Genomic DNA, 17,878 nt, shown 5'->3' with positions numbered 1-17,878 from the left:
GCATTTGATGTTGGATCCTCACACATTCCTGTGCCGGATGTCACACCCCATTTTTTAACCCCGGAGAGTTAAATTAGAAGTACGACGTATTGGTGATTCCTATGTCTTTTGTTGTTAAGGAGTCGCCACCTAATTATTTATGGTGAATTAGGACACCTAAAGTTTAATTAAAGTTATGTTTAAAGTTAACTCTATTTAAGGTCTGCGAAACTTGAGATTCTAGGTAAGGGTTCAATTAGTCTAAAAGGAAGGTATTAGGCACCCTTTAAGACCCATTAGCAATGGTTAACCGACCGGACTTATGATTAGTTAGACTAAGTGTAAATATAGTATTATAGGAAAAGAAAATAGCTTTGTAAGTATGGCTAAAGTTATAGATAAGCATGTAAACATGCTATTTGTAAAAATAGAACTTATAAATAATAATTTGTATAAAAGAATACTCATCATGTTATTTTAAAATACAACTCATAAATGTTGTTGAAATTTTAAATGAAAGTGTAATAGTATTGTTTAAAATAATACTTGTAGAAAACACAATAATTTGTATAAAGAGTTTAGTTAAAATAAACTAAAAGAAACAGAATATGTAATGTTTATATGTATTCGGAGAAAAGTGAGCTATGCCGACTCACAAATTCAAAGAGTTATCGTAAGATTAATGTAAAATAAATATTAAAGGCTTCATATGAAGACTAGCAGTTTAATATATATATATATATATTGTGCTAAGGTTATTTCAAACAATTATGTATTTCAAGTGTTAGAAAAGAATTAAAGTGGGAAAATTATCCGTTGAAACTAATTTGCCTTTTATTTTTAGAATAAGCTAAGTTAGTGTAAAATTTGGGGCGTTTTAAAACTTCTAAAATAGTAAGTATAATTTATGGTTACTTTAGTCAAAAATATATAGTCATGATACTTTGAAAATCAATTATTCTAAAAATGATAAATATTGTGGATAATAGATAATTTCGATATAAACTAATGAAGCTTAATTGTTAGTCTTCTCTTTGAATTAACTACCCACAACTAAACTAAAATCTCTAATGTTACTAAAGTTTATCTAAATTAGCAAACACAATGTTAATCATACAATATACGTTAAATGCACATAAAAGAATAGGAATGAGGCAAATGGGCTCAGCCCATTAAAGAATGCTACTGTCCGCTACTGTTGCTGTTCACACCGATTGGGCTTTGGCCCAAATTTTATTTCCTTGCTTGGCCGTAAGTTGGCTGACTTGAAAGAGAAATTGTGTTGGCTCTGGCCCAATACCGAATGCAGGAGATGACGAGTCCCTTGGACTCGTGTGTGATAGTCATGCATAAAAAGACAAATGAAGGAAAGGATGATTAGTGTATGTATGATCAATAAATAAAGCTGCATGATGCAAAATCCCAGACGAGCAAATCAACAACTTCCTTGTTTAAAACACTTAATGAATGATTAGGACTAGACCAACCCTTTACTCAACATCAAAACAACCAACGTGACTTAAACTACCCTTTGCCAAACAAGTAAAGGGACAAAGACCCAAGCAAGCGAAAGGCAAACCAGTTCAGTAACATTTTTCCATTGAAACAAATATGCATTCTTCTACAGCCAGGTAAAGCACCATCATCAAGAGGCTGTCGTATATGGTTTTAAAACAAGGTGACTTCCTATATTTCATGTTCTCTATCATAAGTGTAAAGTATATCGCAAACAGGCATGTGATGATATTTAGCTTGATTAGGTCCCTGGCTCAACCGATCATACAGATCTTGGTACCCAGATCTTAAAGAAACCCAATATGTTCAAATTCAAGAAATTAGATAGCCTTAGAGTCACAGCCTCAGGAATTCGAATCTGGTCTTAAATAATATAAAGCTTTAACAGTGCTTATCTGGATGAGAACAGCCAGTAAGTTTAAAACATAAAATTGGCTTCTTCTTTTAACCAATCTTTAGCTCTTCATTAACAAACAAATACCAAGAAACTTGAACAAAAGATCTTACAATCTCCGTTTATAAGTAGGAAACAAAATCTGATTAGCAAATACAAATTCGAATCGCTCTATCGAACTGAACCCATACGACAAGCATTAAGATTGTTTAGGGGAATCAGTTAAACACAAAGAAGGTAATGTTCAAGATATCTTGATACTCTAATCTTAAAAGATGTTATCGGGACTAACAGATGAAAAATTCAAAATAATCATATAGCGACACGACCTATTAATAAATCTGATTCGAATTAGAATTTTCTCACAAATCCAAAAAAAACGATAGGAAGGTAATATCCTCCTCAGCTGAACTCAAGCCAAACAGAGCCCAGGCCAATTATATCATAACCTAAACTCTTTCATATGTGTAGACATTTTATCATTAAATTTTAAACTGTAAGGCTATGTAAGGAAGATTTGCAGTATCGATCTCTATTCGGAGACACATAATGCCAGTTTTAATTCATTTAACGAACTGCTTGTGCACCCTTTTTTTATTTTTATTTTTTAAAAAGATACCAGCACAGTCGAGCAAATGATGGTATTGAATTCACAATAAAGTAGCACATTATAACAATAAGCTCAGACTCCTCCTAGGCTCACAGAATTGGAACATATACCTTGAATGCAAAAGAGGTTAGGCTCAGGATAAGATTGTGGAAGAAATAAGCAAGTCAATCATGTATGATGATCACAACAAAATTAAGCAAAAATGAAACTAAATTGTATTCACATGTGATAGGACCAGGGAGTTGGTTGGTTTCGAGCAGCTTCAATCATATATCGCAGGACACTCAAACTAGACTACAATTTTCTGATTTAAAACAGAGACAATTACTTAGCACATAAGATTCAAGCTAGGCAATAGGGAAAAACATAGGAGAATTTGCAGAGAAAACACAAACAAGACTGCCTAAGGGTGAAAGCAAAAGAAATGCATATTGATCCCAAAGTGGCAATGCTAGCATGATCAGAGTGAAATGGGCAGCTTTACACAGTTCAAGATAAGTCATGATCAACTGAAGTACACAGGAAAGTGCAAGACTACAAGGGTCATGACTAAAAGATTTCGTCAACAGATGGCTTTAAACAACATTATGAGATTCATCAGAACACTGATACAATACCTAAGATATATACACCATGGTGTGTATACCAGGCATATATCGAGTGTATACCCACTGTAAGTCCTATATGTATTCGGCTTTAAATAGATTCTAAATCCTGGAAATTCAGCCTAAGCATTCAAATTTACAGTATACCTCTTTCAAATTCATTTGGCAATCAATAATCTATCCTAACAGCTCCCAAACATCAAACAAAAAAAAAAACATGACGACAGAGAAACTACATAGCTACTGAAAATATAGCAGAATAAGCTGAAATCTAAACAAAACAGAAGCTACAGACTGTAAATAATGTGTGTATCGAGTTTACCTTTTTTGTACGCAATGAACTGAGGTCGTCGAGGCCTCGAATCTACGCTCGAACGCGACAAACTCGAAATCGATTAAGGAAAACTAAAGTTTCAACAGAGAATGAAAGTAAAATAGAGTAGTTGTTCGTTGTCTTTGTTGACTAAAATTGGTGTTTGATAGGGAATTTTTGGTTCCAGATCTCTGTTCGATCTCTAGGGAATTTTTTCCCGTTCTTTTGATCTTGTTCATTTCCGATTTTTATAGGAAAATATGAGGAGAAAGAGGAGCGTATGAGAGAGACGAAGGAGCGGGGAACAGGGAAGTGGAGAGGAACGTGAGGAGACAGAGGCGTGTGGGGGACAAGGGTGAGTGGGAGGAGGCGGCTGAAGAGGGAAAGAAAGAGAGAGGAAAGGGAAGGGGGAGCGGCGAAGTGGAGAGAGGAGGCGGCTGAAGAGGGAAAGGGATTAGGGTTGGAGTGAAGGGAATAAGAAAAGGGGAAATGGGTTGGGCCGGTTCAGGTAAGGTATGGGCTGGACCGGGTATTGTGTTTGGACTAATATAATGTGGGTTGGGTATTAAGATGTGGGTTGTTTATTTGGATAGGGAAGTAATATTGTATTTGTATTTTAAGCCATTAATTTGCTGAAAATATTGGTCCTTCCTCCGCTATTTTAATTATTTCCGGGCTTCTAATTTAGTAACTAGTACAATATTTATTATGTGAAGATAAATAGTAATTAGTATATAGAAAGTAAGGATTTACAAAATGTTGTCTTGTAATTAATTTAACGATTCCAAACCCGAAAGTGAAATGACGATGAACATTTAAAATTTGTGGTAAATTAATACTTGTAATGTTAAAATAAAAGTAGCGAATATAAATAGCAGTGAAAATAAAGTATCTAGCTCGTCAATAAATTTAGACGTCCGGGTGAATAAAAATAAAGGAGAGACAAAATTGGGTGTCAACACCGGATGTACAGACTTTAGAGCCACAGGTTAGCTTTTAATTCAAAGTTTTTGGAGACTTGTGGTTGTTATGTGGTGTTTTGTCTTGGTTGCTTTGGTTGTTTGTGTTGGTATATGGTATTGGAGGAACTCCTTGTTACAGGGGAGATGCTGCCCGATTTTACGTAGACAATCAAAGTAATTGCTACGAAAATTTATCATACAAAAATAACTTCTATTTTTTTTTATGGCATTTACAGGATGCAGGTGTGATACAAGAGGAGGTTCACCAACGTAGATCAAAACGAGAGCGTCGGCAAACTCGGTGTGGCACGGGGGGAAAAAGGGACACTGTAAAAATTAAATTTTTATTGTATAGTGGGTAACTTCATGTTGAAATATTAGTATGTAAACTTTATTGAATTCGGAAAAAGATGGACAAGTTACTGTTTTTATTTGCCAATGTCTGTCTGTTTTTATTCAATTCTGGTTCACCTCGTTTCTGCATATTTAATGTGTGTAAAGTTACAACAAAATTGAATTGGAAAACGTTGGCTGGCCAACGTTTTGCAACAATAAAATTTTGTTGTAAAACGTTGGCCAGCCAACGTTTTTCAATTCTGTATCAGTCGACTGAAGGTACAAAAGATGTGTATGATCGACATTTGATCCTGATGCATTTGTTGCAGAATTGCTTACATTTGCAGTTGATTCATTCAAGTTGTTGTGCATCTGCGGATTTCCAGTTGCTGCTCGAGTTTGTGATTCATTCACTACACCATTCACCATTGTTACGAATTAACTGATCTTCGATGAACCATTGTAAAACGTTGGCTGGCCAACGTTTTGCAATTCATATTGTTGCAAAACGTTGGCTGCAACAATTCATATTTTGTTGCAACGTTGGCTGCCAACGTTTTTCCTCCAATAATTGATTCACGAAATTTTTTTACGCCAGAGAATCGTTACAGTCGTCAAATCACGCATGCTGCTGTAAAAGTAAAAACGATCAATAATTTGTAAAATTTTTTGTGTAAAATCGCAGAATGCATGCAGTCGTCGAATCTGCCATGCAATCGTCAAATCAAGCGTGTTTTGCGTAAAATCAAATAGTAAAATCCGTGAATCATTAGTTTTATATAAAATCGCAGATTTGTATGTCTCACTGAATTCTACACTTCTCTATTGTAGACTTCATTTTTTACGAACTCTCAACTTCTCTCTTGCACTCTCCATTAATTTTTACTTTTGTATTCTGTTGAAAATAATATGGCGGAAAATTATGTAAGAGTTAATTTATATTGGGGTGGGGAAGTTGTGTACGAAGAAGGTTCAGTTAGATATAACCGTCGTCCGGAAGCCGTACAAAGGTTTCCAATTTCCCTCAAATACGATCGTCTACAACATGTTTTCATAAGTAAAATGGCCATATCTGATCCTAACCTTTCGGTGGTTATCACTAGACGATATCCAACATCAATTACGGCTAGGGGATTTCCCATTTATGAGGAAACTCTTATTTCGGACGATGACTCCTTATCATTATTTCTTCGAAGTCCTGATATATTTAGCAATCATATCAGTATAGCCTCACTTGACATGTATGCAACTGTTGAACGCTCTACTAATGTTGAAGCACCCACTGACGATGAGTTTGATATTCGGGGTACTACGTATCTTCCCGCTATGAATATTGGGCTTCAAAGAGGTACACTTCAATAAGAAACAATGGTAGGAGTTGGTAGCCAGTCAAATAACTTTGGTTGGACTATGCAGAGCCGTGATATTCCTGGACCGAGTAGTGCTCCATATACAACTGAATTAGGTGGCGGGAGTATAGTTCGATATCACCCTACTCAAGTAGAGTCATTTACAGAAAGGTAAATATAACGATGTTTATGAAAACTTTCTCATTTACGTTCTATTCAATGTCTTTGTGCGTTTAACCATCACAAGAATACAACGTGTTATTTAGTTCTCATGTACCATTTTTATAATATAACTTTCAGGATAACTATGTAAATTATTATACTGCAAATTCTAACTAACCTCTTTCATTGTTCATCCATGGAAAATAAAAAGAATACAACATGTTATTTAGTTCTCATGTACTATTTTTAAAATATAACTTTATTTTTATTTTTCATTTTGTAATCGGCATGTTATTTTGATTATTTTTTATTTTTTAATTTGTCCTTGGGGTTAATTTAGGTGTGACGATTTTGAAGAAAACCCCGTATTGACTCAGCTCACACAAATTGTGAGCAATAACGACGTAGCTAATGATCACTCCGATAAGTCAGATAGTGATATCTCATTAGATCACACAGAAACAGACGATGATCACTCATCTGATGGTGATGGTCATTCTTATGAAGACATTACTACTCCGAGTGATGGTAACGTTAGCTACCATTCTAATGCGATTCCATATTTGGACAACACAGAAGAAGGCCCAGATGATTTTGCCTTCATGAGAGATGACGGTCCAATTCGATCTGCACTTTGGGATTGTAAAAAACCTGAATTTATCAGATCAGGTTAGTATGGTGACAATGAATATTCTTTTTATTTGTTGGACCATTTTTAAGGGGTTGATAATTTTTCTTGTACTATGCAATTAGGTATGTTATTTCAGAACAAGCAGGAAATGAAAGGCGCAGTGAGACAATATTGTCTCAAAGAAAAGAAAGAGTTCATTTGTGATCAGTCCAAAGGTAAATTTTGGAGGGTTATTTGCAAGCGTCATATGTTGGGGTGTGAGTGGATGATCCGTTTTAGAGAAATTTCAAGTAGTATGTGGAAGGCAGGCAAAGCGGATCTCCACCACAGTTGTCTGACGGATGATTACAGAACGGATCATTCCAATTTGAACAGTCACCTAATTGCTACTATGTTGATACCATATATTATGGTCGATCCATACATCAGTATTAAGTCAGTTCAGAAAAAAATAAAAGGATTACATTTGTTTACTCCTAGTTATAGAAAAGCACAAAATGGGCGTACGAAAGCTATTGAAATGGTATTTGGTGATTTTGAAACCTCTTTCAAGACATTGCCCCGATACATGGCTGCCTTAAAATATTTCAATCTGGGGACCATTGTTGAGTGGGAGCACCAATCAACTACAATGCAAGGTGAACACATCTTCAAGTTTTTGTTCTGGGCTTATAAACCAAGCATCGATGGATTCAAAAGTTGCAGACCTGTCATCTCAATAGACGGTACTCATCTGTACGGTAAGTATGAGATGAAACTGCTAATTGTTGTTGGAATTAATGCAAACAATAATATTTTTCCACTTGCATATGCTATTGTTGCACGTGAGAGCTTTGAGTCCTGGACGTGGTTCCTTGTGTTATTGTGGAGACATATTGTTCGTGAGAGACAAGGAATTGGACTTATTTCTGACCGTCATCAGGGCATCTTGCAATGTGTCCAAACACATGATTGGTTACAACCACCATCCACACACCATAGGTTTTGCGTTCGGCATTTGAAAAGCAACTTCAATAAAAAGTTCCTCAGCAGTGACCTTGAGAAGCTAATGTGGTTGGCGGCTACAGAGCACCAGAAGAAGAAGTATAAAATGAGGATGGAACAAATCAAAACAGTGTCATCTCCAGCGTATTTGTGGTTAAAAGCTCTTCCGGAGGAAAAATGGACATTGCATAAGGACAACGGTCATAGGTGGGGGGCTATGACAACGAATGTCTCCGAGTCTTACAACGGTTTATTGAAGAAAGCTCGTGGATTGCCCGTTACTGCCATGGTCCGTTATACGTTTAAAAATCTTGTTGATCGGTTTGTTGAGAGAAGCACCCTTGCTGATTTGTTGATTGCGGATAAAAAGTTTTGGCCGCGCGCTGTTGAAAAGAAGTTTGATGAATACTGGGAGAGGTCCCTAAAGCATACTGACATGCAGCAATACAATGCAACTGAAGGGGTCTTTGAGATTCTGACATTTGCACACGAAGGTAAGGGCGGAAATATACATAAAGTCTCTGCCGAAGGGAAAAAGTGTTCGTGTGGAAAGTGGAGAAACTACCATATGCCATGTTCACATGCAATTAAATTTTGTGATATTCGCGAAATTCAACCAAAAACCTATGTTAGCAAGTACTACAGTTGCAGGTTTTATAAGCAAACGTACAGTGGAAAGTTTTCACCGTTGGGTGATGAGGCATATTGGCCACTTTCTCCCTTCAGTTTAATTGCAAACACTGAATACGAGCGAACTTCAGGAGCGCAGAGTACAACTAGAAGGAGGAATGAAATGGATATAGCTCCTGCTCGCATGGCTAGAAAGTGTAGTACGTGCAAGCAAACAGGTCATAACAAGAATCGCTGCCCCGATAGAAATCAGTAGTTGTTGTTGCTTGTTGGTTTTTATGTTTTTTCTTAACTTGTACAATTGTTGTTTCCTTATATACTCTTCCAAGAATATATAACATGTCTTGTGCAGTTTAATAGTTAGTATTTAATTTAACATTTACTACTCAGTTAATGTGTGACGTTTATTTAACTTATATTTAATTTTTTATTTCTGTTCGCATATATAACACATTTAATTATTTGCATGTGTTAAAATATTTATTTGAGTTAATCATGCTTTAAAAATTATAAAAATCAATAAAAAAATTTTATTAAAAACATAACCGAATATGATTTAAATCTAGGCAACGTCTTACCGAGTGAGTATTTGGAAAACGGAATTTTTTTTTACTTGTATAACGTGGACTGATCCACGTTATACATGTAAATTTTTATTATTTTTTTTTGGTTGAATCGTCTAACAAAGTGAAAAAAAATTTTGGGGTATATCGTGGATGCCACGATATACCCCTTTTGGTATAATAATTTTTGGACATTCCCTTTTGGTAAAAATCGTGTATTTTTATACCCTTTAAGCTCCGGACTCAGAAAATTAGCATCAGCCAGCGCAAACGAACATCTTTAACAAATAGAATAGGAAAAACTCACAACTTCATTGGGGTTCCACATTTTGAAAATATCGCAAAATTATTTTGGTAATACACCAAAAAGAACATGTTTAATCTTTGCACTAACTGATAATACATGAAAAGAGGATCACTTTTTTTAAAAAGGATTCCTAATCGCACCATTTTTTTTTTCATCTATGGCACTATCTCGTGAATTACGTATTAACCATATGTCGTAACGGGTGATTACATAGAATATTTTTCAAACGCATCCACTTCGGTTTTCTGCCGTCTGAATTTTTTAATAAAATAATACAGAAAACATTACTGAGAAATACGTTTATTCTATTTTAGTAAAAATTCAGAAAACTGTATTATTTTCGTGAAATATTCTAAGTGGATTATTTAGGTAAAAAATTCCTGTATATAGTTAGCCATACTCATGTTTACACCAACCATATTAACTTATGATTATTAAGTGATAAGAGAATATATAATATAACTAATTATGATTAATTAATATTCTCTTTGTCTCAATTTATGTGATACATTTTTCTTTTTAGTCTATCTAATATAATGGTACATTTCTATATTAAGAAATACTTAACTCAAAACTTTCCTTTTTACCTTTAATGAAACGATTTACAGTCATTCTAATATCTATGGCTTGTTTTAGATCATAAATTTCTAAAGTTTTTTTTTTCTTTTTTAAATTATGCGCATAGTCAACTTATATCAAATAAATAGGGACGGAGAGAGTAGAAGTTTATGTGCAAACATATAAATGCATCTATCAAAAGTTTAGCGTAAACTTCGAGCCCCCTTGGGTACGGAGTCACCCTTGTTAGAGGTGTTTTGCCCCCCAATGTGGGACTACCCGGCACGAGTTCGGATTAGTCGGGCTCCAATACGGATACCGGACACCGGATGAGAAATCAAAAAAAAAAAAAGGTTTAGCATAAACATCCAAAGGTACACTTTTATCTTTTTGCCATTGACGATCACACTTGGTTTTTGTTTTTAATAAAATTACTCCCTATGTCCACTTTTACTTGTCATGTTGACTTGCACACCTATTAAGAAGTCAAAAATAAAATGACAATTTTAATCACCCTTTAAAAATAATAAAGACAATGTTTTTGAAAAAATGCATTCTAAAGTGATTGTAGTATAATTAATAAGGATAAATTAGGAGCTAAGTGCTAAATTCTGTCTTAATTTTTTAAAGTGGACATCTACTTTTAGGATATAGGATACGTAAAAAAATGGACGGAGAGATTATTTTTTTATTTCTAAATATATTTTTATTTCTAAACCTTTTTTTATCTTTTTGCCACGAACAGTCGCATTTACTTATTGTCAACTACCTCGACAACACCCTATCTTATTTTCTCTTAGTAGTTGGCCCCTTTCAACATGTGTTGAGATCTTCATTCTTTTCTCTCTCTCCTTCATCATATCTTCAGTGATGCAATCCATGTATTTTCTCCAACATCCACAGTTCTTGGAACTACTAGTAAACCAGTGAATCCAAGATTTATAAACACCCGTTTCAAAATATTATCATATCATGCAGTTCTTGGGTCATTATGCAATGAACTTCATGTTGATTTTCATTTTCCTGTTGACCCTTCAGTCAATCACTGCGTATTCTCTTCCTTTTGTTGTCTTTCATGGTAAAATTTCTCTTCTTTTATATTGCTCTATGTTTAGTGTTGCTTTCTAGGACTGCTTATTTTGTTAAATAATCTTGAAAATAGGTGTTTTTTTTTTTTATGACATGGGAACCCGCAGTCGCTACCCTTCGGGTGCGCACAGGGTAAATCCAGGTAATCTTGAAAATAGGTGTTAAGAGTTGATTATTAATGTAAAGCTGGAGCATTGCACTCATTTGTAGTACTGACTATTTGCCACTTAGATTTTTCATCCTTTGTGTTTTTGTGGCAATTTTGTGCCGGATATATCTTGCAAGTCGATAACCAACTTTTTTTTTTCCTTTTGTATTATTCTGTAATATGTTTGAAGGGCACTTCTGTTTTTGAGCAGGGGCAGAGCTAAAAGTGAACGATACGTTTCGGCCTAATTTTGTATAGAGAAATTTACTAAATATGTAGAAAAGAATAGATTAAGAACCCATTATTGGCATTTGATGTCGCTATCCTAGAATTTTGAACACATAAAATTCAAATCCTAGCTTCGCCTCTATTTTAAAGAAATATTCTTTCCCTTTCCCTGTTTGATTAGCCTAAGGAAACCAGCCAAACTTTTGTATGATAGGGATTACAAATTAGTTCACTAGGCCACAGGGGCGGCTCAACTAGTTATGTGGCCTAAAGCTAGATATCAATAAGAGGCCTAAAATGTATCTAACAAATTTATTATTTTTTAACATAAGCTATTTTACCAACTTGCACATCACATTGATCATCACTGACTACCTAAGCTTCCATCAATAGAGGTATCTGCTAACTCTGCTCATCCAGATTTAACAATATTTAAAAAATATTCAAGGTTAAAACAATGCTTTTTTAAATTCTAATTGTCTAATCATCTCAAATTTCTGCCACTAAGGAGACATTTGGACATTATGTGGTTGAAGTTCTAAAAATGAATATTTGAAGTGAAAAAATATGACTTGGTACAATGTGTATAAAAGAATAAGAGTCCCTAAGTATAAATCAGCCTAAAGCTGATTTTAATAATGATCATATAATAAAATATCTATAAAATAGAGGAATTTTTTTTTTTAGGGGCCTTTAAATATTTGGGGCCTAAAGTGGTGGCTTTGACCGCTTGACCCTTCGACCGGCCTTCCTAGGCCATTGTTTGCGATGACATCTAGTGCTCACCTTCTTCTGTAATCACATCGGAACAACAATGCTTTGTAGCCCGAAAACGGGGTCCAAATTGTTCAATATCTTGAAAGAAGGTTGATTTTTCTCTACATGATAAATCAGGTATATCAGATAAATGTAACAATGGAGGCATCACGCATTTCACCGAGCTTCTAAGCAACTGGTCAGGCTCTTCAGGACATTGCATGTAATCTACTTCTGCAATATGACTTCATTTACCTGTTCAAGTTTTTAGAAAAAAATCTTACTATTTCTGTTTGCTTAGTGAAATTGGTAATGGAGAGTGGGATTCCTGGTTTATGCCTTTCTCCAAGCAGGTCACCTCTGTTCACCATGATTACTCTCTCCACTGATTCATCATCATGGATAGAGCAAAAATAATGACTTTTCGTGCTTCTTGTTTTTTCGTTTGTAGGTAGACATTGCTTGTGAGAAGGTAAGGCAAGCAAGTGTATGTGTTATTTTACTTGATCAACCTGCAATTGTTTCTCTAATCTCATTATTCCTTCCAACTTACAGTTACAGAAAATGAGTGAGCTTAGTGAAGGTTACAACATAATTGGGCTCTCCCAGGTACAAGAAATTTCTACACCGTAGAATATTCATGTCAAAGGCGCAATGAATCTCTCCTGAATCAATGTATTTAATAGAGATGTTTGGTAGCTAGTCTTTTTTACTGTCTACTGTAATGTCACCTTTTGATTCGTTATTTAGTTGTTACAATCTAATCTTTTTGCAATAAGTGCAATTTCCATAAACTAACGTTGTTTCCACAATCAGTTATTTGATTACATCCTCTTTACACGCACAATTTCATCAAGACCTGTTCACTTGAATCTGCTATGTCATTATGGCGAAACTTACATTGGTTCTCTTGCCAAATTAAGACTCAAATGTTAGCGAATGAACCTAAGAGAGCAGCACCTTTGCATGAATTGATAAGATTGCAGGAAATGATTTTTCACCAACGTAGAGCTCTTAACGTTTCCAAGCATAATTCAAGCTCCTTTTTTGAGAAGTCTGGCAATCCCTATCCTGTTAGTTTTGTCAACTGCCATTTTCTTCGGACTCGTGACTCCTTTGTTTTCTTTTTCAGGGGAGCATGGTTGGCAGAGGGGTTATTGAGTTCTGTGATGGTGGACCTCCAGTAAGAAGTTAAAACGTTTATCTTTTCAATGAAAACTTCTGAATCACGTATGAAAATATATTCATTATGTACATTCATGTTGTTGTAACATATGTAACAGGTGAGGAATCTTATATCTCTGGCTGGTCCTCATGCTGGGATAGCTTCTGTTCCCTTGTGTGGTGTATGTGCCTTTTGACCCCATGAACTTAACTAGCCATTTTCAACTGCTCTTGTTTATTGTTTTTGAGGGAAAGATAATAGCGTCTAGTATTTCCTATTTTGGCAGTCAGGTTTCTGGTGCATTCTTGCAGACTCTTTGCTCAAGTTAGCTATTTACAGCAATTTTATCCAGGTCTGCTCTTTCTTATCATATACTACTACTATTATGTAGTCTCTTTATTTTATCATCTTTTTTGTTCTCTTATTTTTCTCTTTCTGTTTATACTTTATACTAATTATATGGTGTCCTTTAATGCAATTGCAGGAACATCTTGCTCCCGCAGGGTACATTAAAATCCCAACTGTAAGTTACCAAATTATGTGAACATAAAAAATCTTCTCCTTCTTGTCTAAAACAAAATAGTACTCCCTTTGTTTCAGTTTATGTGATGCACTTTCCCTTTTAGTCTATCGGAAAAAGAATGACTACAAGTTTCAAAAGTCTCCATGCCCAGTCACAATGTATCACATAAAATGGGACAGAGTGAGTAGCTTACTTTGTCTCAAATATATCATCCTATCCTTCTAAGCTGATCTTCTCTCTTTTCTTTTGTGGCCTTTTGCACTTTCCACTTTTCCAGGACATAGCTGACTATAGAAAAGGATGTAAATTCCTTCCAGTACTCAACAATGAGGTACACAGAAATTCTACTTTCAAGAAAAGGTTTGCAAGCTTGGAAAATTTAGTACTTATTATGGTGAGTAGGGTATAGTATATGTTCTTTTTTCAGCTTAGAGAGTTGACCTGGAATTTGGAGTACCTCATAAGTTTTCCTCCTCATTTTCATCAGTTTGAAAAAGATGAAGTTTTGGTACCAAAGCAGACCTCCTGGTTTGGGTACTATCCTGATGGTTCCTTCAGCACTGTTTTGCTTGCTCAGAAGGTAATATATGGCGTTTGACACGTCACCTAATCTTCCTTTTAACAATATATTACGTATGTTTCAGACATGTTTCACTTTCTAATCATAAAATCAATCTACGTTTCATTGTGAAAATTCATTACCAGCAATTTGGAAACTAGAATCTATGTAATCCTTGATGATTCTGAAGGATATTCTCTGATCTTATTGTATGATATTATGTATGTAGACAGAGCTCTATACAGAAGATTGGATTGGTCTGAAGATGTTGGATGAAGCTGGAAAAGTGAAGTTCCTGAATGTATCTGGAAGTCATCTTGAAATATCTACTAGTGAAATGAGGAAAAAGATACTACCATACTTGATAGATAATGTATCCACTACAGTGACTACATCAAGATCATCTGATCTATTATGGCCTTCGTCTGTCTGGGATTTCAACGATGAATTCAATGGTGCTGTAGAAGAAATTCTCCAGCTGCACACTCGTGCTGAAACAGTTTAGCTTAAGATGAAGGAAATTTTAGTTTAAGGATAACTGTTAGTCAGTGGCTACCTAAAGAAACTCCAATCTGATCCACCCCCACCTGGATGGCATCTATCTCATTCCGATCACAAGGAGAGTTTCACTATGATGGGGTTTACTTCTTTTTTTTTCCCTTAAGGAAAAAATGAAATGCATAGGGGACCATCCTTAATGGGGGAAGGTGAACAATGAAGAAAAATCAAAATCCGATTATTGTCTTCTCGCTTCGCACAACTTGATTTTTTCCCTTGTGATATCACTTTTATCTCTAATAATTGATCTAACAACATGATATTGCCGTGCTCTTTTTCTTTTTTATCTTTTAGTCTTGGATGGATTTCGCTCATTAGATTCTATTCTTGTTTAAGTATGGTTCGGATCAACTACTAACACTAAGCAACTTAACGGAAGAAGAAACCTTTTAGTATTTTCTGCTATGGACGATGCTTTAAATGCATGGAAAATATGGCAGACTTGCAACTAAAAGAAAGTTGCCAATCAACTTCAAAGAATATAATTCTATTTTCCAAAGCTAACATGAATTGTTCTGAAATAAAAAAAAAAAATAATAATAGATCACTTTAATTCAATAGGTTATAAACTTTTAATTATTAGTAACAAATAGATGGACGAAGGGACACAGGTAAGCACTTAACAGCTTCATTTTCCTTCTTTATTCTCTAGAAGCTAATCACAAAACTACGCTTCATTACCCAACAAATTAGCGTCGGCTATACGAATCCTAACTAACCATGTTTCTGCAATTAAAATCCATCTCAGGCCAGCATTATACAAAATTAAAATTAAAAGTAAAGTCAAACTGAGAAACCCATGCTAATAATGCCATCATTTCTAGTATACCTAGTCCTATACTTCCGGAAGCCTTTTTGATCCTCTTGTTAGCATAATATTCCATCGTCATGGCTTATGTTTAAGTTGTCTCTGAACATATAATCATTTGCTGCTTATGTTTGTGAAATTATAAAGTAGATTTTTTGGAACTACAAAAAATTCTAGATATTTAGTTATGATTCTAGAATAACCTAGTATAGTATCTTGGATAAATATCTTGAAGAGATTTCTAGATAGTCTAGAGTATTGCAAGAAGATAAGGTTTGCTAAATTTCTCTTATAGATGTATCTAGAAAAATTTCTAGAACTATCCTTAGACAAGTATAAATAGGAGTGGACTTGATCATTTGTAACCAAGTAATTCAAGTAATTCAAGAAAGTCTTTCTTCCATAACCATGTTCTCCTATCTAAAATTTTCTTTCTCCTTTCCAAAGCTTCCTCTTCTTTAGTTGAATCTTCCAATCTTAGTAACGATCTTGGGCTAGCAGAAGATTTCTCCGATTTACTTTTCTTCTGCTATATTTCTCTACATGGTATCAGAGTCATAGCCATATATGTTGGCTTCTGGATATATTTTCAAGATCGGGTTAGTGGTCGATTCAATTGTTTTTTTCTAAATAGATGTGTGTGGTCGTGCTAATGGACTGGGGATGGAATTATTGAACCAGTCCAACTACAAGGTATGGAAGACCTGTTTGGAGTCCTACCTTGTTGGCGAGGATTTGTGGGAAGTTGTCAATGGGAGTAACACAAATCCTCCTGCCGATGCACCGAAAAATAATGACGCACGTAAGAAGTGGAAGCAGATTAATGCCAAGGCGGAGTTCATCCTGAAGAGGTCCATCTCTCCCAGTTTATTTGATCATATTATAAGGTGTAAATCAGCTCATGAAATATGGAGGACCCTTGATCGTTTGTTCAACAAGAAGGATGAAGCTCGGCTACAGATTTTGGAGAACGATTTGGCCAACACCATTCAAGGTAATCTTTCTATTGTTGAGTACTTCTTGAAGATTAAAAACTTATGTTCTGAAATATCTCTATTAAATCCGGACGAGGCTATTTCTGAAGCACGAATGAGAAGAATTATCATTCGTGGTTTGAAGTCAGAATATATTCCTTTTGTTACATCAATTCAAGGATGGGCTCAACAACCATCCTTGGAGGAATTTGAGAATTTGTTATCGTCACAGGAGTTATTAGCCAAACAGTTGGCTGGTGTATTTGTCAAAGAAGGTGAAGGAAATGCTCTTGTAGCCGATAAGAGGAACTTTAAAGGAAAAGCAAGAGATAGGCTACACTCTCGCTCCTCAGGTGGTTCAAGCTCGCCAGGAAAGAAGGAAGAGTCCTCTAACAATCACGGTAAGAAGCCTCCCAAATGCTATCGGTGCGGCAAAATAGGACACATAAAAAGATATTGCCGAGTCAAAGAGAGTAATATGGCTCAAACTGAGAAAGCTGCTGAAGAAGAAGAAGACTGGGGAAAGTGCTTTGTAGCTGAGACTCGAGCAGTAGATGCCTTGGCTTCCATCAATTTTGAAAAAGATTGGATTGTGGATTCAGGATGTGGGCACCATCTCACCGGGGATGAATCTAAATTTTTCAACTTTCGAAAATACAATGGTCGTGATGTCATTGTAACAGCAGATAACTCAGTTCATCATGTGGAGAAGGAACGCTTTGTTGTCATCAACGAGAAGCAGGAGGACTCTATCACTCTCAACAGTGTCTTTCATGTTCCAAGTATGAGGAAAAATCTATTTTCAGTTGCAAATGCCGTAGATGCTGGAAGTTATCTATTATTTGGCCCACATGACGTGAAGTTCCTTCAAAATATCAAAGAACTCAAGGCAGATATCATTCATACCAGTAAGAGAGTTAATGATTTATATGTCTTATCTGCCTCTAATTCATATATTGAGAAGATGAGTAGCAATGATAATACATATCTGTGGCATGCTAGACTTGGGCATCTTAGCATGGATAAATTAAAAGCTATGGTGAAATTCAATCTAGTAAAAGGATTACCAAACTTAAGCAACTTTGGTGGAGGAGAGATTTGTGAAGGATGTCAATACGGAAAGGCACATCATCTTCCGTTTGATAGATCCTTGTCAAGGTGCAGTGCTCCTC

General features: G+C 35.4%; 1 protein-coding gene across 2 annotated transcripts; it reads left to right on the top strand.

The window, feature by feature from the left end:
• The first annotated feature begins 10,660 nt into the window (after positions 1-10,660).
• Positions 10,661-15,196, top strand: LOC132645783 (uncharacterized). 2 transcript variants are annotated; one of them, XM_060362983.1, is made up of 12 exons: positions 10,661-10,976; positions 12,258-12,342; positions 12,421-12,472; positions 12,571-12,591; positions 12,675-12,728; positions 13,252-13,302; positions 13,403-13,465; positions 13,571-13,636; positions 13,769-13,807; positions 14,085-14,201; positions 14,295-14,387; positions 14,600-14,762. In XM_060362983.1, exons 1-12 carry the CDS (start codon positions 10,871-10,873, stop codon positions 14,627-14,629), a joined length of 777 nt encoding a protein of 258 aa, XP_060218966.1. In that variant the 5' UTR covers positions 10,661-10,870; the 3' UTR covers positions 14,630-14,762. The 2 variants fall into 2 exon arrangements, with proteins under 2 accessions (XP_060218966.1, XP_060218965.1); XM_060362982.1 differs by having other exon boundaries at positions 10,664-10,976; positions 14,596-15,196.
• Positions 15,197-17,878: the final 2,682 nt, after the last annotated feature.

The sequence above is a fragment of the Lycium barbarum genome, chromosome 6, assembly GCF_019175385.1.
Source record: "Lycium barbarum isolate Lr01 chromosome 6, ASM1917538v2, whole genome shotgun sequence".
Taxonomy (NCBI): Eukaryota; Viridiplantae; Streptophyta; class Magnoliopsida; order Solanales; family Solanaceae; genus Lycium; species Lycium barbarum.
The sequence above is the reverse complement of the archived record's forward strand: the minus strand, read 5'-3'. Positions and strand labels throughout refer to the sequence as shown.